Source organism: Elgaria multicarinata, chromosome 19 (genome assembly GCF_023053635.1).
Source record: "Elgaria multicarinata webbii isolate HBS135686 ecotype San Diego chromosome 19, rElgMul1.1.pri, whole genome shotgun sequence".
NCBI classification, from domain to species: domain Eukaryota; kingdom Metazoa; phylum Chordata; class Lepidosauria; order Squamata; family Anguidae; genus Elgaria; species Elgaria multicarinata.
Window position 1 is genome coordinate 10,929,911 of NC_086189.1, and position 27,941 is coordinate 10,957,851.

The 27,941-nt window shown below is 47.2% G+C and overlaps 1 protein-coding gene across 1 annotated transcript in view; it reads right to left on the reverse strand.

Moving 5' to 3' along the window:
- Window positions 1-27,941, reverse strand: part of PAPPA (pappalysin 1) — a 259,190-nt gene that overhangs the window by 109,956 nt on the left and 121,293 nt on the right. Inside the window, exon 10 of the mRNA XM_063144791.1 lies at window positions 14,693-14,886. Within this exon, the coding sequence (XP_063000861.1) occupies window positions 14,693-14,886 (194 nt within the window). The remainder of the gene's footprint in view (window positions 1-14,692; window positions 14,887-27,941) is intronic.

A 27,941-nucleotide genomic window follows, 5' to 3' on the forward strand; every position in this document is an offset into this window, starting at 1 on the left:
AGTCACAGACTCTCAGCCCAACCTACCTCACAGGGTTGTTGTTGTGAGGATAAAATGGAGAGGAGGAAGATTATGTCTGCCACCTTGGGTTCCTTGGAGGAAAAAAGGCAGGAAAATCATCATCATCATCATCATCATCATCATCATCATCATCATCATCATCATCAGTCCCCAGCCCCTGGCCAATGGTCAGGGATTATGGGAGTGAGAGTTCATCAACATCTGGAGGACCGCAGGTTCTCCCCCCTCTATTTTAAGGAGTTTAGGGCTGTGGACAAGGTTCTACCCTTCCCATTTTATCTTCACAAAACCCCTGTTGGGGAGGTTGGGCGGAGAGGTGGTGACTAACCTAAAGCCACCCAGTCTCCTAAGGTCCACAGTTTTCCCTCTCTTGCACTTCGATTTGAACCAAGCGGGCTGTTTTCATGTTCTTATGTTCTAACTACTTCAGGGGCCAAGACGTCACTTGGGAGAACCAGACGTTTTAACGAGAGAGGCATCTCAAAGACAGAACACAAGCTTGCCCAAGGCACAAGGACATTTTGCAATCCATTGCTATATTTATACATTGCATGTCGCAAGGCCACTGTTTATTTAAGTCCGGGTACTTTTGGAAGACGAACCTGTTGTGCTAAACAGAAGTTGTGTCATCTGTTCCTTTTTCCTGCTTGAGATTGCCCTAGTGGGGGCCATTCTTGTGAATGAAGTGTAAATAATGGCTCCCTTCCACTTGGACAAGCAAATGGGATTGAGTTTCCATGGACATCCACAAGCCGATGGATGCCAGCTAAGCTGCACACGGCCTCCCTGGCAAACAGGGAGAAGCTCTGGAGCAGGAACACCAAGACTTCTACTCCATTAAGGCAGGGCAGTGACTTGTGCCTATGAAAAAAGAAAAAGTACTAGATCCTGGCAGCAGAGAATGATCAAGAGATGTGTTTCAGAGGTAAACCATGGAGCCAAATTCTAGCTCTCATGGAAGTAAATCTCTCTCATCATCTCTGTTGCTTCTACCAGTAACTATTGAACATCAGAACATCAGAAGAGCCCTGCTGGATCAGACCAAGGGTCCATCTAGTCCAGCACTCTGTTCACACAGTGGCCAACCAGCTGTCTGCCAGGGACCAACAAAGCAGGACATGGTGCAACAGCACCCTCCCACCCATGTTCCCCAGCAACTGGTGCACACAGGCTTACTGCCTCAAATACTGGAGGTAGCAGACAACCATCAGGGCTAGTAGCCCTTGATGGCCTTCTCCTCCAGGAATGTACCCAACCCCCTTTTAAAGCCATCCAAATTGGTGGCCACCTCGACATCTTGCGGTAGTGAATTCCATAGTTTAACTATGTGCTGTGTCAGCAGAGTTGACACCAAGTCCCACTTAATATGATATTCACGTTATTCTTTCTGTTCCTGCTGCTGCTACTACTATTTAGATTGGGGAGGGGAAAAGGAGGCTAAGGGGAGAAATGACAGAGGTGTACAAAATGATGCCTGGTGTGGAGAATGTGGACAGGGAGAGATTTTTCTCCCTTTATCAAAATACTAGAACCCGGGGTCCTCCCATGAAGCTGATTGGTGGAAGATTCAGGACAAATAAAAGGAAGGACTTGTAGTGATGACCACCACCCAAATTGGTGGTCATCACTACATCTTGTGGTAGTGAATTCCATAATTTAACTATTAACACAGCGCATAGTTAAATTATGGAATTCACTACCACAAGATGTAGTGATGACCACCAATTTGGATGGCTTTAAAAGCTCTAGTCCAGCACTCTGTTCACACGGTGGGCAACCAGCTGTTGACCAGGGACCAACAAAGCAGGACATGGTGCAACAGCACCCTCCCACCCATGTTCCCCAGCAACTGATACGAGATTCAACGAGCTTTATCACACCAGCGTTATACTGTGCAATCACTGCAAATTGCATGCAAAGGACTCAGAAGTTTTCCACTTCACAATCTGCTTTGATTGTGAAGTGCCCCCATGCATCCTGCCTTAATTGTGCAAGAAAGCAAAAAGATTCGCTGTATTTAGCCCCTACTTTTCGAGCGCATCTTCCGAGCCGCCGCTGGGGTGCAGGAGCAGGATTTTAAAGAAATGCTTACATCTCCATGAGCTTTAAAGATAAAGACACCAAAATTGGCACAGTAATAGATATTAGGGAGAGCTTTCAGTATACCAAATTTGAATTGAATTGGGTCACCTGTTGATTTTTTAGTGATTTTTTTTTTTTACATTTCCCCTCTTAAAACTCACTTCCTGGTATGCAAAGGATCGCTGTCGCCCGGTAGCAAAAGCAAGCACCACCACGAAAGCTTAGCGCTACAGGGATAATCTGAGGCAAGCAGGTACATGGGATGAAGCTTAACTCCTCCCCTCTGGACCTGGTCCATAGTAAAACACCCTTCGATGGCAAGAATCTCAAGATGGAGAGAAACTCTTTATTTTCCATGTCTTCTGAAACACTGACGCAACAAGGATTTTGTTAGCTTTCCTATACTCGGATGGGTGCCTGTTGGCTACCCTGAAATCAAGCACACACACACACACACACACACACACCCAAAAAATAAGCTTCCAAACATCTTCTTGGCTCTTTAGACTTTCAAGATTTTAGTGACGATATTCCCTAAACCATTTCTACCAGAGATCCCTGGCTGAGTGGCGTTGCCGGCGGCTGTTGTAAACAGCCGTGCGAATGGCAAATGCCAACTCTGACCACACTTTCTCGTTCAGGAAAGGTCAAGAGAACAATTTTTCATTTTAAAAACAGCTGCGAGATGAAAAAACAGAACTTTCTCATACTCTGGAGGGGGAAAAAACACACAAAACGAAACAGGGAGCACGCCCCCTCCCTGCTGAAGACATCAGCGAGCATTTTTTAATTAGGGTTGCCACTGAAACTTGAAAGCGGTCCGTTCGTACGTCCGATCTAGTAAGTTTTGCAATTTCCAAATGTGTATCAAGCCCAGACTTCAATCCAATGCACTTCAATACGTTCGTAATTCAAACTGAGATTGATTAGAAATTAATGTATGTTTTCGGCACCTGCGCAGTCTGCATAATAGGCTCAAGTTACAGGAAGTCAGATTCCGGCTGGACATCAGGAAAGAACTTCCTGAGTGTTTGAGCAGTACGACAATGGAATCGGTTACCTAGGGAGGTTGGGGTCTCTCCCACACTGGAGGCATTCAAGAGGCAGCTGGACAGCCATCTGTCAGGGATGCTTTATGGTGGATTCCTGCATTGAGCAGGGGGTTGGACTCGATGGCCTTATAGGCCCCTTCCAACTCTATTATTCTATGATTCTATAAGCATACATTCCGCGATTTTTGCGCATTCTCAGCTTTCGGTTACCGCAGCAAAGCCCGCATGAAATCAACCAATCAGAGATGGGCGCATTGCTACACATAATGCCATAACGCATGGACTTGGAAGGGAGGGAAACAGAATTATTATGCATGCGCTTTGGAGATGTGCACGCACAAGAATTCATGGGTACTTCAAAATCTTGAAATAATGGAGAACTTTCATCAGAGTTTGTAAACGCTGGCTGTGTAACTTGGAAAGCGAATGAAAACTTCTTGATGGGGTCATTTTCCCATCACTATTTTTTTAATGCACCTGATAGGACAAATTCCTCCAAATAACTATACTGCATAACCTAAAAGGAGAGTGTTCCACTCTCTTGCGGTGTCTGGAGAGTAGCGAAATGCAAGTAGCAAGATTATCTCTGTACAAGATAACAAGGGGCAAATGGCCCCTGTCCCTGTTGTTGTTGTTAATTTTCTATACTGCCCCATAGCCGAAGCTCTCTAAGCGGTTTACAAAAGATTAAAACATTAAAAACAATATTTTAAAAATTGAAACCATAAAAACATACAACAGACAAGATGTACGACAACATACATCTAAAAACAAACCTACAAAATAGATCCGGGATCGATTAAAATCTAATCACATGCTGCTAAATGCCTGGGAAAAGAGAAAAATCTTGACCTGGAGCCAAAAAGATACCAATGTTGGTTCCAGGCAGGCCTCATGGGGGAGATCGTTCCATAATTGGAGGGCCACCACGGAGAAGGCCCTCTCCCTTGTCTCCATCTTCCGAGTGTCCCTCCCTCTTCATTATGTTCTGAGAAGGAAAAGAGTCTAACACAGCCTTTCCCCAGCCTGTTGCCTTCCAGATGTATTGGACTTCAACTCCCATCAGCCCCAGAGTGTTGGAAACTTAGAATTAAAAATGTCTATGGCTTGGTGGTGGTGTTTCCCCGCTCCCTCGTAATACTCTTGTAGCGGCATGCAAATCAGATACACTGTGCTCCTATCCTCCACGCTTTCCTTGCTGCTCTAAAAGTGCTGAGGAACACACCACCGGCCACACGAATGAGCTGATTCAACATCCAGCTCACTGGCTTTTCGTAAACCAGCCGCGAGCTTCTTCCTTTGGCACCTGAGCCAGCCTGACTGCATCCAAGTGCAATTTTCCTGCACGTGTCTTGGGAAGCCGGACACATTAAATGGCTTTAAAGGAGGGTTAGATAAACATTTGGAGCAGGTTCAGTCAACCGGGGGCCGTGATGTCTAAATTCTAAATTGATAGTTGAATTCGGTATATCCCTGACTACCAATTGCTGGAGGTAGGTGCTAGGATGGGCCCTTGGCTGAGGTCTGTTGAATGCCTTCATGCTGTTCTGGGTGGGCTTCCTCAAGACATCAGACTGAATCCCGTTGATGGACTAAGGGCTCATCCACACCACGCAGGATATTCCACTCTGAAAGCGGTATATAAAAGGCAGGAGCCACACAACGGCTTTATAGCGGTATTGAAGTGCGTTGCAGGATCTACACTACCGTTTTATAGTGGTACTGAAGTGCACTGACCACTGTTGGGGCCCAGGACACATCTACACCAAGCAGGATAAAATACTATGAAAGCAGTATATAAAAGGCAGGAGCCGCACGACGGCTTTGTAGTGGTACTGAAGTGCACTGACCACTGTTGGGGCCCATTGACACATCTACACCAAGCAAGATATAACACTATGAAAGTGGTATGAAAGCGGTATATGGTTTGTGTCCACGGGCCCCAACAGTGGTCCGTGCACTTCAATACCGCTATAAAGCAGTAGTGTGGCTCCTACCTTTTATATACCGCTTTCATACCACTTTCATAGTGCAATATCCTGCTTTGTGTAGATAAGCCATAAGACAATAATGGACCACCATGGACCTTTTCTCTGATCCTTCTGGGCTGTCCTGTCGTTCTCTTTGGCTGTTTCTACCCCTACCTCTTTTCCTGGGATTGTTCCGGGATCATCCCTGTGCATCCAAATGACACCCAGGGGATCCCGGGAGCAGGCAAGGACGATCCCTCCATTTTCCTGGGATAACCCTTAGGTGTAGAAAGGGCCTTTGTCATAGAGACAAGAAAGAAAGATGTTTTTAATGGGCGCGGGCAGATCCATCAGTTGCCTTTTCTCCTGCAAACTCGAAGAGCTTTTCCGATTTCGGTTGAGTTCTTCTCACAAACAAACCAAACAGATGTCTTGTTCATCAGCACTGAGCAAATTCAATAGGTACACTTCTTCCCAGTGTGGAGAGGACAATGTCAGGCCTGCCTGCCAGGGAAAGTGTTCAGAGGAGGGCAACCAGGATGATCAGGGGTCTGGAAACAAAGCCCTATGAAGAGAGACTGAAAGAATTGGGCATGTTTAGCCTGGAGAAGAGAAGATTGAAGGGAGACATGAGAGCACTCTTCAAATACTTAAAAGGTGGTCACACAGAGGAGGGCCAGGATCTCACAGTTACAAGATGGGGGATACTTGGCTCAGCAATACTACAAACGAGAAGGATCTTGGAATTGTTGTAGATCGCAAGCTGAATAGGAGCCAACAGTGCGATACGGCTGCAAGAAAGGCAAATGCTATTTTGGGCTGCATTAATAGAAGTATAGCTTCCAAATCACGTGAGGTACTGGTTCCTCTCTATTCAGCCCTAGAGTATTGCATCCAGTTCTGGGCTCCACAATTCAAGAAGGACGCAGACAAGCTGGAACGTGTTCAGAGGAGGGCAACCAGGATGATCAGGGGTCTGGAAACAAAGCCCTATGAAGAGAGACTGAAAGAACTGGGCCTGTTTAGCCTGGAGAAGAAAAGATTGAGGTGAGACATGATAACACTCTTCAAATACTTAAAAGGTTGTCACACAGAGGAGGGCCAGGATCTCTTCTCGATCCTCCCAGGGTGCAGGACACGGAATAACGGGCTCAAGTTAAAGGAAACCAGATTCCAGCTGGACATCAGGAAAAGCTTCCTGACAGTTAGAGCAGTGAGACAATGGAACCAGTTATTTAGGGAGGTGGTGGGCTTTCCCACACTAGAGGCCTTCAAGAGGCAGCTGGACAGCCATCTGTCAGGGTTGCTTTAGGGTGGATTCCTGCATTGAGCAGGGGGTTGGACTCGATGGCCTTATAGGCCCCTTCCAACTCTACTATTCTATGATTCTAAAGATGAGACCAGCGAGAAAAAGGGGTGGCAATTCTGACTCAGTACTGGAAACCTGGCTGAGTCATGCAAGGATTTCAAACCAGGATAAGACATAAGCACTGAAAACACCCTGCCTGGATCATTACAGCCGTGTGCTTCTGTTTCTCTAACATTCAATTCAAAGTTCTTTCTATCGGATTTATGAAGAATTTTGTGGATTCTTATTTATTTCTTTATTTTAAAAGGGCCAAACATATTTTCCACCTCTTCCTAGATTTTCACAATGAGGCTTCCTGAAGTTGTTGATGGCGATGACGCATCTTTATCACCCAGGGAGCCCACGTACGAAGAGGGTCCTTCAGAGGGATAGGAACAAAAAGGCCGAGAAACTTTTAAAAAGAGAGAGAGAGAGAAGAAAAATGCTTCCAGTGTGGACACGGGGCGCTTGGACAAAATGAACGTGTGGTTTTGGGGGATGGCATTCCATTCTCTCAGAGAATCCCGCTCGGCATGTCTGTGTATTTGTGGCTTTGTGAGAACATTACAATCTTAGAGAGCTGTTCTCATATTTGACATGTTTTCTTGTACCGAACATGAAACCAAATTATATAGAGGCTGCCACGGCTGGCCCCATTCTGGGACCGACACGCCCACGCTTGTCTTCTTCCTCTCATTATTGTGGTTTGAATTCAATCAAGGATGGCCTAGTAGCATAGTTTTTATCCCCGCTCGATGGACTGGTGGCATGGGCATGGATCCTTCTTTGCAAACGGAGTTATGAAAACCAATCGGGGGGATGTCTGCTTGCGTGCACATGCACGGCCGTCTGCTTGCCTGTTTATGTTTCAGTGAGAGGTGAGCGGGGTCCTTCCGTGCACGAACAACGCAGGTGTCTTCTCGGTGCACGTTTTGCACAATTGAAGAGGTACAGAAGACACGGAGCCAGATAGCATTTTAGCCAAGCATTCACCCTTTTCGATTTTTGGCCCGAGGTTGGCGCTTTCTCGAAAGATAAAGCCAAGGTGGAAATGCCCTGCTGAGAACTTTCAGCTTGACGTTGGGTAGCAGGGCACAAAAGGTTTCTCAAACTGGGGAGAATTTCAAACTGGTCCTTTCTACACCTTGGGTTTTTCCCAGGGTCGTCCCTGGATTGCCCCTGTGTGTCCAAATGACGGACACCCACACTGTGCCTGCATGCTCCACAACCTGACTCCCAGCCCATTTCTAACCATGTCATTTGACTCTGGGCCTTCAGACCCCTGGCTGTCCATTCTAGAACCAGTTGTCCTGCCAGCCCTGGACCCTGCAACCTTTCCCTGAGCATGGACGAGGCCCTGGCTTTCTCCCTGTGAATTGGCCCTTGAGCACCTGAATCTGAGACATTATTCTGTGCACTCCAGGGCTAAGAACTGAGCCTCCCCTTTGATCCAAACTAAATTAAGAACATATAAGAACATGAGAAGTGCCCTGCTGGATCAGACCAAGGGTCCATCTAGTCCAGCACTCTGTTCACACAATGGCCAAACAGCTGTCCAACAAAGCAGGACATGGTGCAACAGCACCCTCCCACCCATGTTCCCCAGCAATTGGTGTACACAGGATTACTGCCTCTGATACTGGAGTTAGCACATAGCCATCAGGACTACTCGCTGTTGATAGCCTTCTCCTCCAGGAATTTATCTAACGCCCTTTTAAAAGCCATCGAAATCGTTGGCCGTCGCTGCACCTTGTGGCAGTGAGTTCCACAGTTCAACTCTGCGCTGTGTGAAGTAGTCCTTCCTTTGATCTGTCCTGAATCTCCCACCAATCAGCTTCATGGGAGAATGACCCCATTGGGTTCTAGTATTTTGAGAGAGGGAGAAAAAGGCCGCGCTATCCACTTTCTCCACACTAGGCCTCACCCAGCCTAACGTATCGTACAGGGACAGCCCAACCATACTCTCGGGTTATTATCCACGAAGTGCCATGGCATGGAGCAAGGCAGTAGCCCTATCCCCTTTCTTTCCAAGCTAGCATCCCTTAAAGTTCTTGTTTCCCCACCTCCCCCCATCCCTTGGGACGGGATGGCTTGTCTTCTCTCACCACCGCAGTGAACGTGCCGTACCAGTGTTCCCAGCTGTGGGGACAAGGAAGAGACCTGGCATCATGCCCAGGCCAAGGAACGGGAAGTGTCACGTTGCAGCAGATTTCAGCCATCTCACACACACACACAAACACACACACACACACACACACACATACACACACACACACACAGCCTGTTTGTAGATGGGACAGGTAAGCTCATGCCACTATGGCTTTGGCAACGAATCTATAGGGCCGTTGGAGCAGCCTAAAGGCCAGATCCTTGAGAGTAAAAGGGTTCGAGAGTGATAGTATATCCCCTCCAGATGTCTTACGCTTTAGGCTTTTCCATTCCTTAAGCTTCAGAGGCAGCTCCTGAGAGGCACGTCCTCACTGGAGTGGTCAATATTCTCCCTACCTGCGCCATTTCAGACTGCTTCTGTGACACAATGTTTCTGCATTGAAAAGATAAATCCAACCCCTCCCCCCCCCCACCGAGAAAACTAGCATGTCAGGGTTTTGATCTAGAATTGTCTATGTGCAGGGAATTTCTTCTTCTTCTTTTTCTTCTTCTTCTCCTCCTCCTCCTCCTCCTCCTCCTCCTCCTCCTCCTCCTCCTCCTCCTCCTCCTCCTCAGTGGAGAAGCACTTCATCCTGTGGTTTGCCCCATCTGCAGTCCAGGCCAGAAGGTACATCAGGATCCTTCTGTAGAACTCTGGTTGGTTTGTGGCACATTAGTAAAGGGTTTCCAAGTCCCAGTGGTTTAGCAATAGTTTAGGCATATATCCTTTGGCAGGGTGACCATATGCAAAGGAGGACCGGGCTCCTGTATCTTTAACAGTTGTATTGAAAAGGGAATTTCGGCAGGTGTCATTTGTATATATGGGGAACCTGGTGAATTTCCCTCTTCATCACAACAGTTAAGGCTGCAGGTGCCCTGCCCTCTTTTAAATCTGGTCACTCTAGTACAGCTCCTGCAGCTTTAACTGTGGTGATGAAGAGGACATTTCACCAGGTGCGACATGCATACAACTGACACCTGCTGAAACTCCCTTTTCTGTGCAACTGTTAAAGATACAGGAGCCCGGTCCTCCTTTTCATAGGGTCACCCTACCTTTGGTGGCTGGAATGAAGAACACTTGTAGGGAAAGCAGAAGTCGATTTGCGTGTGAGCTCTGGTTCTAGTAGCGAGAGCCAATTCTGCTCTTCCTGTTGAATGGGTTCCTGGATTTTCTTCCCAAAGGTCTGCCCTGACATCTCCACTAGGAGTGGGAGTCAGGTAGATGGGTCCAGGGAAGCTGAAGGCTGCCATGTCAGTGGGGTGGCAAATCCACTCCGGGTTTCAGCCGGAATGTTGCTTTGCACCTTTGATACCTGCTTCAGAGTTCTAAGTGGTTCTGACTAAAACTCGGAGTGGATTCACCACCCCACTGACATGGCAGCCTTCAGCTGCCACCAGAAGGGCCTTAAGGAAATACACACATTCCCCTCCCTTACCAAATGCAGCCAAATCATGTCCCGTTCCCATAGCCTTCTAAAAACAGCAGCACTGTGCGTGTGTGTGTGTGTTCTAACTAGGGTGACCCTACGGAAAGAAGGACAGGGCTCCCGTATCTTTAACAGTTGTACAGGAGAGGGAATTTCACCAGGTGCCATTTGTATGCAGGTAGCACCTGGTGAAAGTCCCTCTTCATCACAACAGTTAAAACTGCAGGAGCCCTGCCCTGAGTGACCAGATGCAAAAGTGGGCAGGGCTCCTGCAGCTTTAAAGTATCAGCTTTATGATACCTGCTAAAATTCCCTTCCCTCTACAACTGTTAAAGATACAGGAGCCCAGTCCTCCTTTCCATAGGGTCACCCTAGTTCTAACATGCAACTGGGGGAGGGCAGCAGGACACCATGCCCTTCCCCCATCCTGCTTGCTATTTGAGCCCTGATTTGGTTCTTCTACCAAAATGCCTTGGGCCGGCCCCATAGAAATGCAGGCTTCTTTATCATAGAATCATAGAATAGCAGAGTTGGAAGGGGCCTACAAGGCCATCGAGTCCAACCCCCTGCTCAATGCAGGAATCCACCCTAAAGCATCCCTGACAGAGGGTTGTCCAGCTGCCTCTTGAAGGCCTCTAGTGTGGGAGAGCCCACAACCTCCCTAGGTCACTGATTCCATTGTCGCACTGCTCTAACAGTCAGGAAGTTTTTCCTGATGTCCAGCTGGAATCTGGCTTCCTGTAACTTGAGCCCATTATTCCGTGTCGTGCGCTCTGGGAGGATCGAGAAGAGATCCTGGCCCTCCTCTGTGTGACAACCTTTTAAGTATTTGAAGAGTGCTCTCATGGCTCCCTCAATCTTCCCCTCAATCTTGTTTACTCTCAGCCAAATGCCTCCAGGACCCTGTCAGATCACAGAATTTTGGCAGCACCCCTCAGCTGAGTTGGGTTTAATTTTGACCTCTGTTTCAGGGGGGAAAAGTCAAAGCAAACTCCGTTGCAAACCTCGGAGGCACACCTTTGCCTTCTTCCATCTGTCTTCTGTTTCTTTTATCTGTTTCTCTGGACGGTGCGAACACACACACACACACTCACACACATATGCACACGCCCGCACACAGAACAGGGCGTGCTGGCCCTCTCGTTCCTGATTCCACTCTTCCCCTTAAATGACTTTTGAGTGAGAAAGAGAGAGAGAGAGAGAGGAAGAGGATTCATTCGCAAAACAGAGAGGAAACTCGTGAGGGGGGAAAAAACTCCTTGCTCGGTAAAATTGCCTTAGAACCACCTCTGACATCGCCCCGGTGTTTCTGCTACAGCTTCACTCAAAATCTAATCTGTGCTGCAAAAACGAAGCCCATCAACCACATTATCAATGGCCTTCAATATTTCATAGGCGCAAATAGAGGGACGCCTGTCACTTTCGCGCACGCACGCACCACAACCATAAGACTGGGCAAACAAGTGTTGTTTGAGCGTGTCAACCCTCTCAGAGCGTCAGTTCACGGCTCGCCTCTCCCCGATCTCATTGGCGACCACGGTTGGTTCTGCGCGTACAGGGGAAGTTGCAAAATGAACAGCTACTGAACATGAACGTGGCGGGAACGACGCCCAAATCTGCATACATTTCCAAAACTGCGCAAATTTCAAGCGCGGGTGATTTAAAAGTGTGAGCATTTTGAGAAAGTCGTGCAATTTAAGAACGTCACGGAGTTTTAAAGTAGACCTTTTGTGGACACGAAGGCAAGGTGGGAGAATTTGCAAACATGGTCCCTTCCGTGCATGGACTCGCCAACAGGGCATTTCTGGGTGATCTGCAAACCCAAACAAAATTCTCGTACATCCCTAATGCTGCATCCATTTCTGTCTGCAAAAGCTGGGCTGTAGCTCAGTGGTAGAGCATCTGCTTAGTGTGCAAAAGATCCCAGGTTGTATCACCGCCAGCATTTCCAGGTAGGCCTGGAAAAAAGCTATGCCTAAAACCCTGCAGGGCCTCTGCCAATCAGCATAGCTCAGCCTTCTCCAAGCCTTCTGGTGTTCATAGAATCATAGAATAGTAGAGTTGGAAGGGGCCTATAAGGCCATCGAGTCCAACCCCCTGCTCAATGCAGGAGTCCACCCTAAAGCACATCATCAGATGTGTTGGACCACAACTTCCCAGCATTATTGACCATTGGCCATGTTGGCTGGGGCTGATGGGAATTGAAATCCAAAACATCTGGAGGGCATCAGGTTAGGGAAGGCTGGGGTAGATAATATTGAGTCAGCTGGTCCATTGGTTTGACTCCAGATACAGCAGCTTCCTCAATTTAAAAATGGCCTGCCCTACTCTCTTTTATTTATTTATGTTCCTGTATCCCATGGTTGTTCTTTGGTCCTGACACAGGAAGCTGCCTTAAACCGAATCAGACCATGGGTCCATCTAGTCTAGGGTGACCACATGAAAGCCCTGCCCTCTTTCGTATCTGGTCACCCTAGTATAGCTCCTGCAGTTTTAACTATTGTGATGAAGAGGAAATTTCACCAGGTGCTGCCTGCATACAAATGACACCTGCTGAAATTCCCTTTTATATACAACTGTTAAAGATGCAGGAGCTCTGTCCTCTTTTCCATAGGGTCACCTTATATTTTAGGCAGAAATGTGTCAAATTTAAATGCCTGGGTGGTTTTTTTTAGGTTTTTTTTTTGTGTGGTTGTTTAATTGCAGAAAATGGGATGAAACACATGCAAAACTGAAAAAAAAAATTGGTTTGGAAATAAACTGAAATGGGTTGGAGCAAGAAAAGCTATGGTGCCACGGAGGCAGCTGCATAAAAGGGACCGTGGCTCATTGGTACAAGACACGTTTTGCATGCAGGGTACCCCAAGGTTTGCTCTCTGGTAGTGGTGGAGTGATCGCGAAGACCCCTTGCTGAGATCCTGGAATGCTGGCAGTCAGAACGACAGATGACCAAATCTGTCCATTTTGGTTTCACTCAGTTACTCATTTTCCTGACCATAAGTTTGTTTTGGCCTGTTTCCGTATCAGCTTGAGAATGTGCCCACTCAAACAAAACAAAACAAAACCATACACATTTTTGTGAATTCATTTCTTCAAATATATGCATTTTTTTTTGCGTGCACTTTTTGCAAGCAGTTTCCCCCAATGTCACGCTGATGTGCATACCTTCCCCTAGGACATGTATTTTTGTGAACACATTTCCTGGAAGTCATTTTCCCCCTAATTCAATGTTTCTGTGGGTTCTTTCCCCTAATCCATGCATTTTTGTGTATACTTTTCTGTAACACACACACACACACACACACACATTTTGGTGTGCGTTTTATGAGTTGCAAATTGCATTGCAGAATTCTGAAAAGTGTGATTTCCACGTGCAAGCCCATTCCAGTTTGAATATAGGTTTGGGAGGTACAAGTTGGATATGTCCCTATAAAAATTTGGACTGAACAAATTTCTTCTCCATCCCTGGTAAGAGCGACAAAGAACCTCATAGGAATGTGCGGATGATATATTGGGGCCAGGCTATCTGAAGGAACGGCTCCTCCCATATGTACCTGCCTGGACCCTAAGGTCATTCACAGGGGTCCTTCTCCGTGAGCCCCTGCCAAAAGAAGTGAGTCAGGTGGCTACCAGGAGGAGGGCCTTCTCTGCTGTGGCACCCTGGCTGTGGAATGAGCTCCCTAAGGAGGTTCACTTGGCACCTACATTATATGCTTTTAGACGCCAGGTGAAGACCTTTTTATTCTCCCAGCGTTTTAACAGTCTATAAATAAATTTTAACTTGGTGTTTTACATTTGTAATTTTGCATTGCTGCTGTTTTTATCCTGGGTGTGCTTTTATATTGTATTTTATATCATGGTTTTATACTGTTGCTTTATACTTTGGTTTTAATTTTTGTGAACCACCCAGAGAGCTCCGGCTATTGGGCGGTATAGAAATGCAATAAATAAATAAATGACTAATCTTATTGCAGCACTGAGAGCCGTCATAGAGTGTTGAACTGGGACTTGGGAGACCCGGGTTCTACTCCTCATTTGCCCATGAAGCTCACTGTGTGACCTTGGGCCAGTCCCTGACTCTCAATCTAACCCTACCTCATAGGGTTGTTGTGAGGATAAAATGGATACGTGGAGGATGATGTGAGCCCCCTTGGGTCACTTGCAACAGGAATAAAGGGTGGGATATGAACGCAATTATAAATAAGCTTTCAGAAGGCAGTATCCAATGTTAAGCCTACTTAGAATAAACTCATTGAAATGAAAGGGACATATGTTGTCATGAATAACCTAAGTCCCATTCATTTCAATGGATCTACTCTAAGTACAACTAACATTGGAGACCATCCAGAATAAAGCACACTGAACTAGAGGGACAAACTTGACCTGGTGTAAGGCATGTGCATGAATCTGACTCAGCCTATTGATTCATTGAACGTGACCCACTAGAAATGGTTCTCCAGGATTTTTGGTAGAGAGGGGACTTTCCCATTACCTGCTGGGAGTCGCATGGATCTTTTTGCTTGGAGATGTTGGGATTGAACCCGGGGCCTTCTGCATGGAAAGGATGTACTCTACCACTGGGCTCCACTCATGGATGCCCATCTATGCTCTTCAATACATTCAATGGCCATCTATGTTCCTTACTTGATGTGCTGCTGGTTGACCAATCACCACCTGTCCGGGGCACCGCTCATCGTGATGCGAGACTGACACGTTCGAAGCCCATTGGTCCAGGAAGCCTTTGGGCGTGTAGACCCCACAGTCTATGATGCTGGTGGCCTGCTCAAACTCTTCACAGACGCCATCGCCTACATGGAAGTAGCACCTGCTCGGCTCACCTGCGGGGAGAGGGAGGTGGAGGGAAATCATGAAGGCGAAAGCCAACACCATGTCTTGCTAAGATGGCAACGGGTGCTTTGACCCAACGAAGAAATGGGACCGATGCCCTCGGAAAACCCAAACTCTTGCCCTACGACGAAATAACGTAGATTAGAAACATTTGCATGGATTCACTCGCTTGGCATGACGCCTTTGACTTCCATCGACGTCTGGTTCTCATCATTCCGACCCCCGGCGCACGCACACTTCTTGTCAAATACTGGGTTGGCAGAGGGCAAGGAGAGAGACGGTGAATTGCTAACACATGTATCGGAGCCTGTTTTGCCAGCCACATGCTTTCACAAGTCTGTCGGCAACTCTTGGTGCTTTGGCATGGAAAAGTAGACGACCGTTATATGGTTGGAACAGCTCTCGATAGGCCCTTATCTCTCGCACGATTCACAGATGATCAGTGGAAGTTTGAGTAATGCCCTTTTTAAACCTCCCAGCCTTCCTGGAGGGAGTGGGGAGGATCTCGGGATTTCCTGGTTCTGAGATCCTCCCCCTGGGTCCAAACGCCCGCGCCATATCCAGGGATGGTGCGGGCACCATTTTTTTAAAAAAGCAGCACAAGAGCGAGGCCCCGCTCCATCAAAGATGCAAGTAGTTTAAAACAACAACAACCCGAAACTGCCCCCCAACCCCCCTCACCATCCCAGGGGTGGCGAAATTGCTGCCACCCCCTCCCCTGATGGGCACGGAGCCGCGCCGTGGTCCCGACACAGTGGGAAGAATTGGGTTCTCCCAGGGTTTCTTTATCCCTGGGAAAACCCGTGACTGTCCCTTCTTGCCCCCGGGAGACCCTGTGCATCATTTGGATGCACAGGGACTTGGCCATGACCAGCCCCTGGTGTAGACATGGCCTAAGCTGAGAATTGGCTGCAACACTATACACATTTACCTGGGAGTCTGCCAATTGACCTCAATGGCACTGTCTTCTGAGCAGAGATATGAAGGACTATACAGTTATCCCAATTCCTTTCAGAATGCCTGAAAGTGTCAGTGACTCAATTTAGACCAGACTGGTGCCCTCCAAATGTTTTTTAACTAGAACTAGAAATCTGGGGCTGCACACAGACCCCCAACTTGCTTCTGGGGCTGATTTGGAGCTTATCAATTGCCCCCCCCCAATCCACCTCGGTGGGTGGCTCGTGTGCTCTTTGGGCACGTCTGGGGGCACGCGAGTGGGGGTGGCTGCTAGATGGGCACCCAGAAAAGCTGGGCGTGAGACCGTCCAGCCAGGCTGTCTGGGCTTTTGATTGGTCCTGATTGGTCCGAAGCGATTCGGATTGATCCAACCTGCTTCGAACCACTTCAGAACGATTAGGGCCCACTTCAGAACTGGCCTGACTTGGTCCGAATCGCCCTGCTTCAGTTCGGAATTTGGATCCGAAGTCGTGCTTCGCTCTACTCCAGAACGATCAGGGCCCACTTCAGAACTGGCCTGACTTGGTCCGAATCGCCCTGCTTCAGTTCGGAATTTGGATCCGAAGTCGTGCTTTGCTCTACTCCAATCAGCTCTAACCAGCACGGCCAATTCTCAGGAGAGATGGGAGTGGTAACCTAAAACATTTGGAGGGCACGAGGTTGCGGAAGGCTGACCGATGGCACGATCCTATAGGGATTCGCATCAGCCTCAAAACTCGTAGGCGGATCCTGTGCAGAGTGGGAGGAGCACGGAGGTCATCTCTACCTTTTCACTGTTCTCACCCTGCACTTAAACTAGATGGGCGATTTCACCCATCTAGCTTAGCTGTTGGGGAAGGGGAGGTGCAGGAGTCTGGGGTGTGTGTGTCAGAGGATCCTTTGTAAGCCAGCAGCCCCAGTTCCCTCTCCTCCCCACCCACAGAAACACCCCCTTTCCCTCATATCCAAGTTTGTGTTCATGATCTCATAGAGGCAACCGGTGAAGTTCTCTCTACACAGGCTTCAAGTGGGAGGGGCTGGGGAGCCCGGACTCCTGGGTCCGAGGTTGGCCTAGGATCCAGGAGTCTGAAATACCCTATGGCCCCTCTGTCTAGGGGCCATAAGACGGCTCTCTTAAATGTGGTTCGGTAGAAGACCGTGATTGCGCCATAGTCTCACGGACCTCCTTCTTTCTCCCAACTCTCTCTCTCTCTAAGATTTATTAACTTTTTTGCTTTAGAAGGTTTTTTTTAAAAAAATAAAAATAAAAAGTATTCATTACCAAAAGCTAACTGTATCTCTTCCATATTATCTATCAATCTAGCTATTATCACATAGAACGGTCATAAATTTTGAAACACACACATTGTTAAAGTCATGATCTTTAAACATCTGTAATAGCTTCAAAAGTTCTTCAAAGTATCCATTACCCATCCTTTATACTGTTTTCCCACAACCTGCTTCTTGTTTAGCGCCAGCCAACATTGAAGGCAACGTCCAAATTGGTTAACACTTTGTCCCCTGTATCAGGATTACGGACGAACTAGGCGGGATGTGAAATATGCGTTTGGATGGAATGCACACTTCTTTTTTTAAAAAAAATGCAGATGGAAGGGGGCTTTAATGGTTTCCGACACTGCTGTGGTCCTCCTGAGGAAAGTCCAGTTTCTGAAGGTACTGGTTGTATTCGATGGAAATCTTCTGTTGACACCAATTGGGGATGTAGCGGCCAGATTGATAACCGGAACCAGAAGGTTCAAACATCTAAGACCAATGATGTTATTTGCACTAATACACCCATCTCTGTGTGCATGTTTTCCTAAGGTACACATTTTTGTATGCCTATTTGGATTGGAGAACTCAATTGCGAAATTTGGGAAAGGGCGGGTTTTGAAAGATTGAGACCAATTTTGAGTTGTAGGTCACATAATGCGGCAAAAGTGTGGAGAGGGCCTTTTCAGTGGTGCCCCCCCCCCCCAATTATGGAATGATCTCCCTGACGAGGCTCACCTGGTGCCAACATTGTTATCTTTTCGGAGCCAGGTCAAAGCTTTTCTCTTCTCCCAGGCATTTAACAGCCTTTAACAACATATGCTAAGTTAAAAAAAAATGGACCCCAGAACTGTTGTTGTTTAAATAGATACTGTTGTTTTTATATATTTTTGATGGCTTAAAATTTTGTGTACTTTCTTAATGTTCACTGTTTTTAACTTTTGTAAACTGACCAGAGGCTTCGGCTATGGGGTGGTATATAAATTTAATAAATAAATAAATATTTGTATGAAGACAAAACCAGGCATTCAACACCTCATTGACAAGGCCTAAACACTAACCATGGGATGTTACCAGTCCTGGCTCCAATGGGGGCCCATTCGGCAAGACACCTTTAATGGGTTACTCTAACTCCACCAATGTGCTCACTCTGTCACCAACGGCTGCTTTTTCTCTTTTTCATCATTTCTGCTTAGTTGCCAAGAAATGCTTTCCCATCACCTCTCACGGCAGTCTATTAACTGGGAATTGAACCTGGGACTAAGCAGATGCTCTATCAATGGAACATTGGTCTTCCTGTAACATGGAGCTGATTGCTAAATATTACCGCAAATATGGAAAACTTTGTTGGCAAATTCTTATCAGAACTGAAGTGAACCTCGCATCGTAGTTACAAGATGGGGGTTACTTGGCTCAGCAATACTACAAACGAGAAGGATCTTGGAATTGTTGTAGAGCACAAGCTGAATATGAGCCAACAGTGCGATATGGCTGCAAGAAAGGCAAATGCTATTTTGGGCTGCATTGATAGAAGTATAGTTTCCAAATCGCGTGAGGTACTGGTTCCTCTCTATTCGGCCCTGGTTAGGCCTCATCTAGAGTATTGCGTCCAGTTCTGGGCTCCACAATTCAAGAAGGACGCAGACAAGCTGGAGCGTGTTCAGAGGAGGGCAACCAGGATGATCAGGGGTTTGGAAACAAAGCCCTATGAAGAGAGACTGAAAGAACTGGGCATGTTTAGCCTGGAGAAGAGAAGATTGAGGGGAGACATGATAGCACTTTTCAACTGCTTAAAAGGTTGTCACACAGAGGAGGGCCAGGATCTCTTCTCCATCCTCCCCGAGTGCAGGACACGGAAAAAGGGGCTTAAGTTACAGGAAGTCAGTTTCCGGGTGGACATCAGGAAAAACTTCCTGACTGTTAGAGCAGTACGACAATGGAACCAATGACCTAGGAAGGTTGTGGGCTCTCCCACATTAGAGGCCTTCAAGAGGCAGCTGGACAACTATCTGTCAGGGATGCTTTAGGGTGGATTCCTGCATTGAGCAGGGGGTTGGACTCGATGGCCTTTTAGGCCCCTTCCAACTCTACTATTCTATGATTCTATGATTGTTATCCATGAGTTCATGGTAAGGATGTGGGAGAAATACATTCAGTTCACCTTTTAATGCAAACTTACCCAATTCTATACTTTTGCTGTGTTATGTCAACTAGAACTCAAAATTCGTCTAAATCTTTCAAAATTCGCCCATTCCCATATTTCACAATTGAGTTCTCCAGTCCAAATAGGCATACAAAGATGTGTACCTTCGGAAAACGTGCACACACAGATGGGTATATTAGTGGAAATAACTTAATGCTTGAAAATGTGTATTTTTCCAGATAGTGTAAAAAAAAATGGGATGCATTTGGAGAAATGCACAGAGAGAGAGAGAGAGAGAGAGGGAGAGAGAGGGAGAGAGAGAGAGAGAGAGAGAGAGAGATACACACACACAAATTTCCATGTGAAAAGAAATCTCAATGCTTGGGATGAATCACACTTAAGACTGGAAAAAATTCTCAAAGGTTTGGGACAAACGAAACTTAACATTGGATAAATGAGAAACTAAGGCAATGATTAGACGAAGGGGTCGGAGAGATAATTGCGAGATCATCGCCCTAATTTACAGATGATGCACAGCATTGCGGCCGCCATTTTGGATTTGGTTTTTTAAAGGAGAAGGAGCACACGCGCACTCGTCCAAAAACTGTATTTTTTTTAAAAAAAAACCACGTCTTGTGATTATCCCGAGACTGCAGAAAAAGTGGGCTATGCCGATATTCTGGGGCAAGGGGGGGGATCATCCCTTCCTGCAACTGGGATCCCCTGTGTGTCATGTGAACACACACGGATGTGCTGATGAGACCACATCACGCCAGTCCTTTTCCAGCTTCATTGGCTGCCAGTCCAGGTCCGGGCCCGATTCAAAGTGCTGGCATTAACATTTAAAGCCCTAAACAGCTTGGGGCCAGGCTATCTGAAGGAACGCCTCCTCCCGTATGTACCTGTCCGGACCCTAAGGTCATCCTCAGGGGTCGTTTTCTGCGAGCCCCTGCTAAAGGAAGTGAGGCAGGTGGCTACCAGGAGGAGGGCCTTCTCTGCTGTGGCACCCCGGCTGTGGAATGAGCTCCCTAAGGAGGTTCGCTTCGCACCTACATTATATGCTTTTAGACGCCAGGTGAAGACCTTTTTATTCTCCCAGCATTTTAACAGTCTATAAATAAATTTTAACTTGGTGTTTTAAATTCGTAATTTTGCATTGCTGCTATTTTTATCTGGTTGAGCTTTTATATTGTATTTTATATTATGGTTTTATATTGTTGTTTTATACTTTGAATGTTTTTAATTTTTGTGAACCGCCCAGAGAGCTCCGGCTATTGGGCGGTATACAAATGTAATAAATAAATAAATAAATAAATAAATATTGGCTGGTCTAGCTACACCGTAAGAGAAATTGCAATTGATGGACTTCTTAGTCCCTAGCCTGTGTTTTCCCCTCTCTGCTGTAGAAATACTAGAAGTTGCCTCTTCAGCATACCTGGCCAGAGGATTTATCCATCTTACTCGGCATTGTCTATTATAGGGTATAAAGAACTCACAGGGCACTCGCCCCGTGAGTTCAATGAGCCCTGCTCACCTGGCCCTGCTCCTTGTGCAAGCCTCCTGAACCCTCGGTAAATTGCACGAACTGAAAACGTGGCTTTGTGCCAAGTGAAAACATGGCTTTTTAACAAAGCCTCCAATGGTTAAATTCACTAAGAAGGCACATTGGTTTAACTGTTTGAATTGTTTTACTGCTTTTAAATTATATATTGTTTTAACTTGGTTCATGGTTTCATTTGTTTTTAGCTGGGTATATTTACGGTTTTATACTGTATGCTTTTATCTGTACGCCGCCCTGAGATCTTAATGATATAGGGCGGGATATAAATGTTTTAAATAAATAAACACTCTTCAAAGACTTAAAAGGTTGTCACACAGAGGAGGGTCAGGATCTCTTCTCGATCCTCCCAGAGTGCAGGACATGGAATAACGGGCTCAAGTGACAGGAAGCCAGATTCCGGCTGGACATCAGGAAAAACTTCCTGACTGTTAGAGCAGTATGACAACGGAACCAGTTACCTAGGGAGGTTGTGGGCTCTCCCACACTAGAGGCCTTCAAGAGGCAGCTGGACAACCATCCGTCAGGGATGCTTTAGGGTGGATTCCTGCATTGAGACGGGGGTTGGACTCGATGGCCTTGTAGGCCCCTTCCAACTCTGCTATTCTATGAAATAAATAGTGTGGCCGGGGGAATTGAGCACTTTCTGAAGGCCCTGGAAAGTGTCCTTTGCCTTCCCCCCTTGTGCCAATCAGGGGCTGAAAGACCTCCTTAATGCAAGGTTAAGAGGACATTTAAGGTCACAATTGGCACGGGCAGAGGAAACACCATTTCCCCAAGGGGGAGGAAATTGTGTATTTCCCCCCTCCACTTTAATGGCAGCCACCATGGAGTTTCTCCATGAAAAGATTGTGTTCTACCACCATGATGCAGCCCATCCTTGTCTTCCGCAGAAGACTGCTATTTTTAATTCTTTGATGTTACCCAAGGATAATTCTCAGGGTATTTCCTATCCAGTGGCTTCTCTTCATACATCTGTATCTACGCATGCACGCATGCACGCACACACACACACTTTTACAACCGGTGAAAAAATAAATAAGTAAATAAATAAAAATAAACACACACATCCAGAGCACACAGAACAACCTCTGCACAGGGACAGAAAATAACAATGAAGGAAATTAACTGTTGGCAGAACTCGGCTGGTTTCAATGGCTTTCTGCCAACGCAAGAGAGACTCCTGGCCCTGACGCTGTGCTCTGTTTTGTTCTGAAATGACACTTGCGAAACACAGAGTTTAGCAAGGACAAGAGCTTCCAAGTGAACAGCCCCAGAGGCTGGAAGCCTCTGTTTACCCACATGCAGCCCGTACGGCGTGGGCAGTAGCACAGGAAAAGGAGGGGCGAGCTGCGAATGACCAAACGTCCTTTGTGCCAGTCAGTGAGACGCTGCGCTGAACTGAAGTTGAAGAGGAACGGAGTGACTCCCCACGGGTACAATCCGTGGCTGTGTTTGTGTACTGGGGGCAGGGGGTGGAATTCCACCCTGTGTCTTCAGACTGGCTCGACTTTTGCAACACAGTATGTTCCGACCCGTCCTTATTTATATTTACTTATTTCATTTCTATACCGCTCAGTAGCAAAAGCTCTCTGGGAGGTTCACAAAAATTAAAAACCACAAGGTACTTTGACCAGGGACATTCCTGATCTTCTAGCTGTCTCCCCCACCCACACCCTCCCCGTAATATTTTGCTTCTGCCTTTTGGGGACCGCTTGTTCACATTTTATTTGAGTGATTGAATTTGACCTCCTTGAATAGTTACATCTCTTTTAAAAGTTGCATCTCCTTTAAACGTGACATTGCTCAGGGGTGGTGAACCTGCATCCCTCCAGAGACGGTTGGGATTGCAACCCCCATTATTCCTGATTGTTGGCCATGCTGTCTGGGGCTAATGGGAGGTAGAGTCCATCAACTTCTGTGGGACAACTGGTTCACCGTCTCACTAGGAAGCTACTTTATACCAGGTCGGACCATTTGTTCTTCTAACCGGAAGGGAAAAATTCAACTTTTCCATCATCAACTTCTTGATCCTTCTTTAACTGGGCATATCAGGGATTAAACCTAGGCCCCTCTATGCGGGGATGGGGGGATGAAATTCATTTGGTTCACATTTCAATGCCCATTTGCCTAAGTTTAGACTTTTGAACCTATGCACAAGCTGAAATTCAGCTATCCTTCAAATTCTGCGCCTGTCCAAATTTTGCGCTAAAGTTCACAATCAAAAACTAGGAAAGTACAAAGGAAAGTGCACTAGGGAAGCACAAAGTACACACACAAGCGTATATGTTGATGGACGTAACATTAAAATGGATTATGTTAGGGAATATTGCTTGTAAAAATTTGTATTTTATGCAAAATTACATTCAAAAATGGGAAGACCAAAAATGGCTGTTGCCACATGCACACACATAAACATAATAGGCCCAATTTCCCCTCTTGGGCCCTACATTTCTTAGGCATGACGGGGATGGCCACCAACCCGGATGGTAGTGATGGCCACCAATCTGGATGGCTTTAAAAGGGGGCTGGAGAAATTCCTGGAGGCAAAGACTATCAATGGCTACCAGCCCTGATGGTTGTGTGCTATCTCCAGTATTCGAGGCAGTAAGCCTGTGTGTACCAGTTGCTGGGGAACATGGGTGGGAGGGTGCTCTTGCACCATGTCCTGCTTGTTTATCCCTGGCTGATGGCTGGTTGGCCACGGTACGAACAGAGTGCTGGACTAGATGGACCCTTGGTCTGATCCAGCATCTCTTCTCATGTTCTTCATGTGAGAGGCCAAGGAAGACAAGAGTGAGCACAGTACCTGTGGCCCTCCAGAGGTTTTTGGGACTCCCTTCACCTCTGGCCGGCATGGCCAATGGTCAGGGTTAATGGGCATTGTAGTTTAGCAACATCTGGAGGGACACAGTTTCCCTTTCTTCTGATGTATATGGCTACATCAATACAATATTTATAACAGTAGCAAATAACAGGAAGGAAGGAAGGAAGGAAGGAAGGAAGGAAGGAAGGAAGGAAGGAAGGAAGGAAGGTAATGGGCCTCTGTGATTAGCTGGAATGACAGAAGTGACTTCTAATAAGTACAGCTGATGCTGAGTGTCAGAAATTGCAGTGGGTACTCCATGCGGAGTCCTTTCCAAAAGGGGCGGGGGGGGGCTTGTTTACTTTTCTTCTGAAATTTTATAGTGAAATAACATGGCAAGCGCCAGAATAAATCAGATTGTTACAATTCAATTACTTAATGGCTCTTCCCCCTCCCCTTCTCCACCCCACATTGTCTCGTTCCAATTCCTTAATCATGTGATGCGGTTGGGAACGAAATCGGGAAGGAATTAGACAGCACGGGCCAGGCAGGCTCACGTCAAGCCCTTGTCGAGCTTCCCTAGGAAAGTAAACGCGAGCGTTCCTCTGCTGCCCCAAAGGTAGGGAACGCAGAGGGTTTGGGTGCTCAAAACGTGGTGCCATGGGGCATTTTTATGCAGAAAACAAGGAATAAAAAGAATCTCTGTAATGTCCAGATGAGTGCATTTTAGCAGGGATGTGCTCCGCTTCTCTTCGGTTCAGAGAAGCAGGAGCGAGGTGGCCTAATTCGCCTCCGGAAAAGGTGGAGGCGAAGAGAGTCAGGGGGGCTGCGGATCGAGGCGAAGAGGATCGCCTCAATCCGGAGCTTCGCCAGCAGGTAAGTGGGGGGGAGGGGGACTCATCTGGCGCTGCCGGCGCCGCCATCCATGCAGCGGCAGCGGCGGCGCCAGGTAAGGGAGCAGGGAGGAGGGACGCTTACCTTCCTCCGTCGCGGGCTTCAATTGAGGCCCCGGTTGAAGGCGGAAGTGAAGACCGAGGCGATGGAGGAAGGTAAGGGGGCGGGGGTGGGTGGGTGGCTTAACTTGCGCCGCCGCCGTCCATGTAGTGACGGCGGCGAAGCTGGATCTCGCTCTGCAGAGCGGAGCGGGAGATGGGCGGAGCGGTGCGAAGCGGATCAAGCCTGATCCGGATTTTTTGGATCGGGCGACGAAGCGGATTGGGGGGTCCGTGCACACCCCTACATTTTAGTAGAGCAGACGGAGCAATTTTAATGCCAACCAGCCATCGGCCAGGAATGAACAAGCAGGATGACGACTTCTTCTTCTTCTTCTTCTTCTTCTTCTTCTTCTTCTTCTTCTTCTTCTGAACATCAGAAGAGCCCTGCTGGATCAGACCAAGAGTCCATCTAGTCCAGCACTCTGTTCACATTGTGTCTGACCAGCTCTTGGCTGGGAACCCACAAGCAGGACATGGTGCAACAGCACCCTCCCACCCATGTTCCCTAGCAACTGGTGCACACAGCCTTAGTGCCTCGTATACTGGAGATAGCACACAGCCAACAGGGCTAGTAGCCATTGATAGCCTTCCAAATGGGTGGCCATCACGACATCTTGTGGTAGTGAGTTCCATAATTTAACTATGCGCTGTGTGAAGAAGGGCTTCCTCTTATTTGTCCTGGATCTCCCACCAATCAGTTTCATGGGATGACCCCATTGGGTTCTAATATTTTGAGAGAGGGAGAAAAATGTCACATTGAATTTAATTGTTTTTTTAAAAAACACACACACCATTTATTGAATGTATATGTTGCTCGGTCTTTGGGGAACTCAAGGAAGCACATAGGGTTCACCCCACCACCATTTTATCCTTACAACAATCCTGTAAGGTAGATCAGGCTGAGAGGAAGTGACTGCCCCAACACTTCACAGCAGATGGGGCCTGGATCTCTCTCCCCTAGACTTGAACTCTGACCACTGTACCACACTATCTTTTATTGTGTTCTTCCTCACAACACCTATTAGTTGCAGGTTGTTACAATGCCTATTTTTCCCCAATGGGAAACGGAGACTGGAGAAAGCGATTTGCTCAAAAGGAAATCCAGGGATGAGGTGGCAGATGCAGGATTCGAACACAGGTCTCCCACACGCTGCCTACTCCACCTAGGGTTCAGGGATTCAACTGGACAAAAATGGCTTCTAGAAATTCTGAACCCTCTTTGTGGCCACAGAAATGGGTGGGGGAAACCATTTGACCCGAGACAGGAGAAATTCTCAATCATTTCTTGCAAGTGGAGACCATCATCGGCAGTAGCAGAAGCATTTTAGGATGTTTTTAGGATGTTTTTAGGATGTTTTTAAACAGTGTATACCATGTTTTAAATCAGTATTTTATGCTTGTCATTGTTCCCCGCCTTGATCCAATCGGAGAGGCGGGTAAGAATTATTGTTGTTGTTGTTGTCTTCTTTCTAGTTCTGTAAGGGCCTGTTTTCTTCTTGCAAGTAGCAACAGCAGCTAGTTTGGTAGCAGCCTAGCCACCATGTTGCATTCTAGTGTCGTGCCACTAGGTACTCTGGGGAGGGAAAATGGTAGCCACTACAAAAAACATGGTGGAGAATATTCAAAGGAAATTCGGCAAAGTAGCCTTCTTTTTCAGGGGGCGGGCAGGTGAGAAAAAGAATGGGGTGGGTGGGAAATCAAGCCAGAGATTTTCTCAGAGAAATGTCATCTGAGAAATTATGCGCAGAGTGGTAAAGCAGCAGTTTCTGCAGCTGAAACTCTCCCCACGGCCTGAGTTTGATCCCAGCGGAAGCTGGTTCTCAGGCAGCCGGCTCAGGTCGACTCAGCCTTCCATCCTCCCGAGGTTGGTAAAATGAGTACCCAGCTAGCTGGGGGAAAGGTAATCACGGCCGGGGAAGGCAACGGCAAACCACCCCGCTATAAGACCTGCCAAGAAAACGTCAGCGAAAGCTGGCATCCCTCCAAGAGTCAGTAATGACTCAGTGCTTGCACGAGAGGTTCTTTTCCTTCCCTTCTAATTGAAACCAGCCCTCTGTGTTCTGCAAAATGAATTTACGGAATCACAATTACTTATGTATTTCAAGTATTTCTTCCATCTTGCTCCTCAGCCCAAAAGGCCCCCAGAGAGGCTTACATGCAGTCAGTAAAACAAGACGGCCCCTGTCCGCAGGACTGCAGTCCAAAATGACACGACACGCAAGGAAAAAGGGAAGAGAAGGGAAGAGGAAAAAAAAAGTAGCCATCCAGTAAGGCTGGTGGAATGACCATGCTTTTGGTTGAGGAGTCCATTGGGATATTCTTTCAGCGGGGAGGTGGAAGAGTCTCAATCTGGGCTTACCTGCTGATGGGGATGTCACAAATGCCCAACTGTGTCCAGGGGTCCCATGGACTCCCCCACATCCATCCCCCCAGGCCCAGTTGGGCACCCATGGCACGAGCACAGACCCTCTCTCAAGCACTCACGAGTGCTCATCAGCTTCTGCCCCTGCTGCAGAAACTGCATTCTTTGCCCCGCTGCATCAGTGATGGCTGCAAAGGCCCTACTGACGCAGCACAGGTAAGTGCTCGATTTCGGCAGTGGGGTTGATGGACAGCTGCCAAGCGCTCGTCAGGCTGAGCCTCGGAAGAGGCTCGTGGGCCCGACAAGCCAAGGCAGCAGTGATGGAGCAACTGGCGAATTCACCTACCCTGACGGCCGTTACTCTCAAAACTAAAACAAACAGCACACGCACAAAATTGCTAATTGCATGAATGGCGTCATGTCTGGTTTGGAACTTTCGTTCAGCATCCCTGCCCAGATGTGCAAAATCCATCCAATTGGAGGCATCTGAGCTGGTCCAAGCACACTTCAAACCTTCCAACATTTCACAGATGAAAACAGAGATGCACTCGTAGCGTCTCTCGAGAGATCACTGCCCACCGTTTCCCAGTATTACATAACGCTGAAGGCTATTCTCTGTCTGCTGTATTAACGCGCTCTGCAATCACCTGTCCTTCAATGACTTAAAAGCCAAGAGGATGTTTGTCCTATAGGTTAAAGATATGTTGGGGAAGGTCCTACCATCTGCTACAAACAGTTCAAAATACTCCCCAACAGCTGCAGTGCAGGAGATTGGAGGTCACACGACGCTTTAGCATTTATGCACGACGCTTTAGCATTTATGCACATGCACTAGAGGAAGGAAGGAGAGATCGGACTCTTTTCAGTCCACTTCAGTTTCTCATGTGTTCTTTTTCACACGTTTGCTCGGTCCTGCTTCTGCAGATCAATCTGCACGCGTGTGTTTTTAATTTTTTTTAAAAAAAATCCTCAC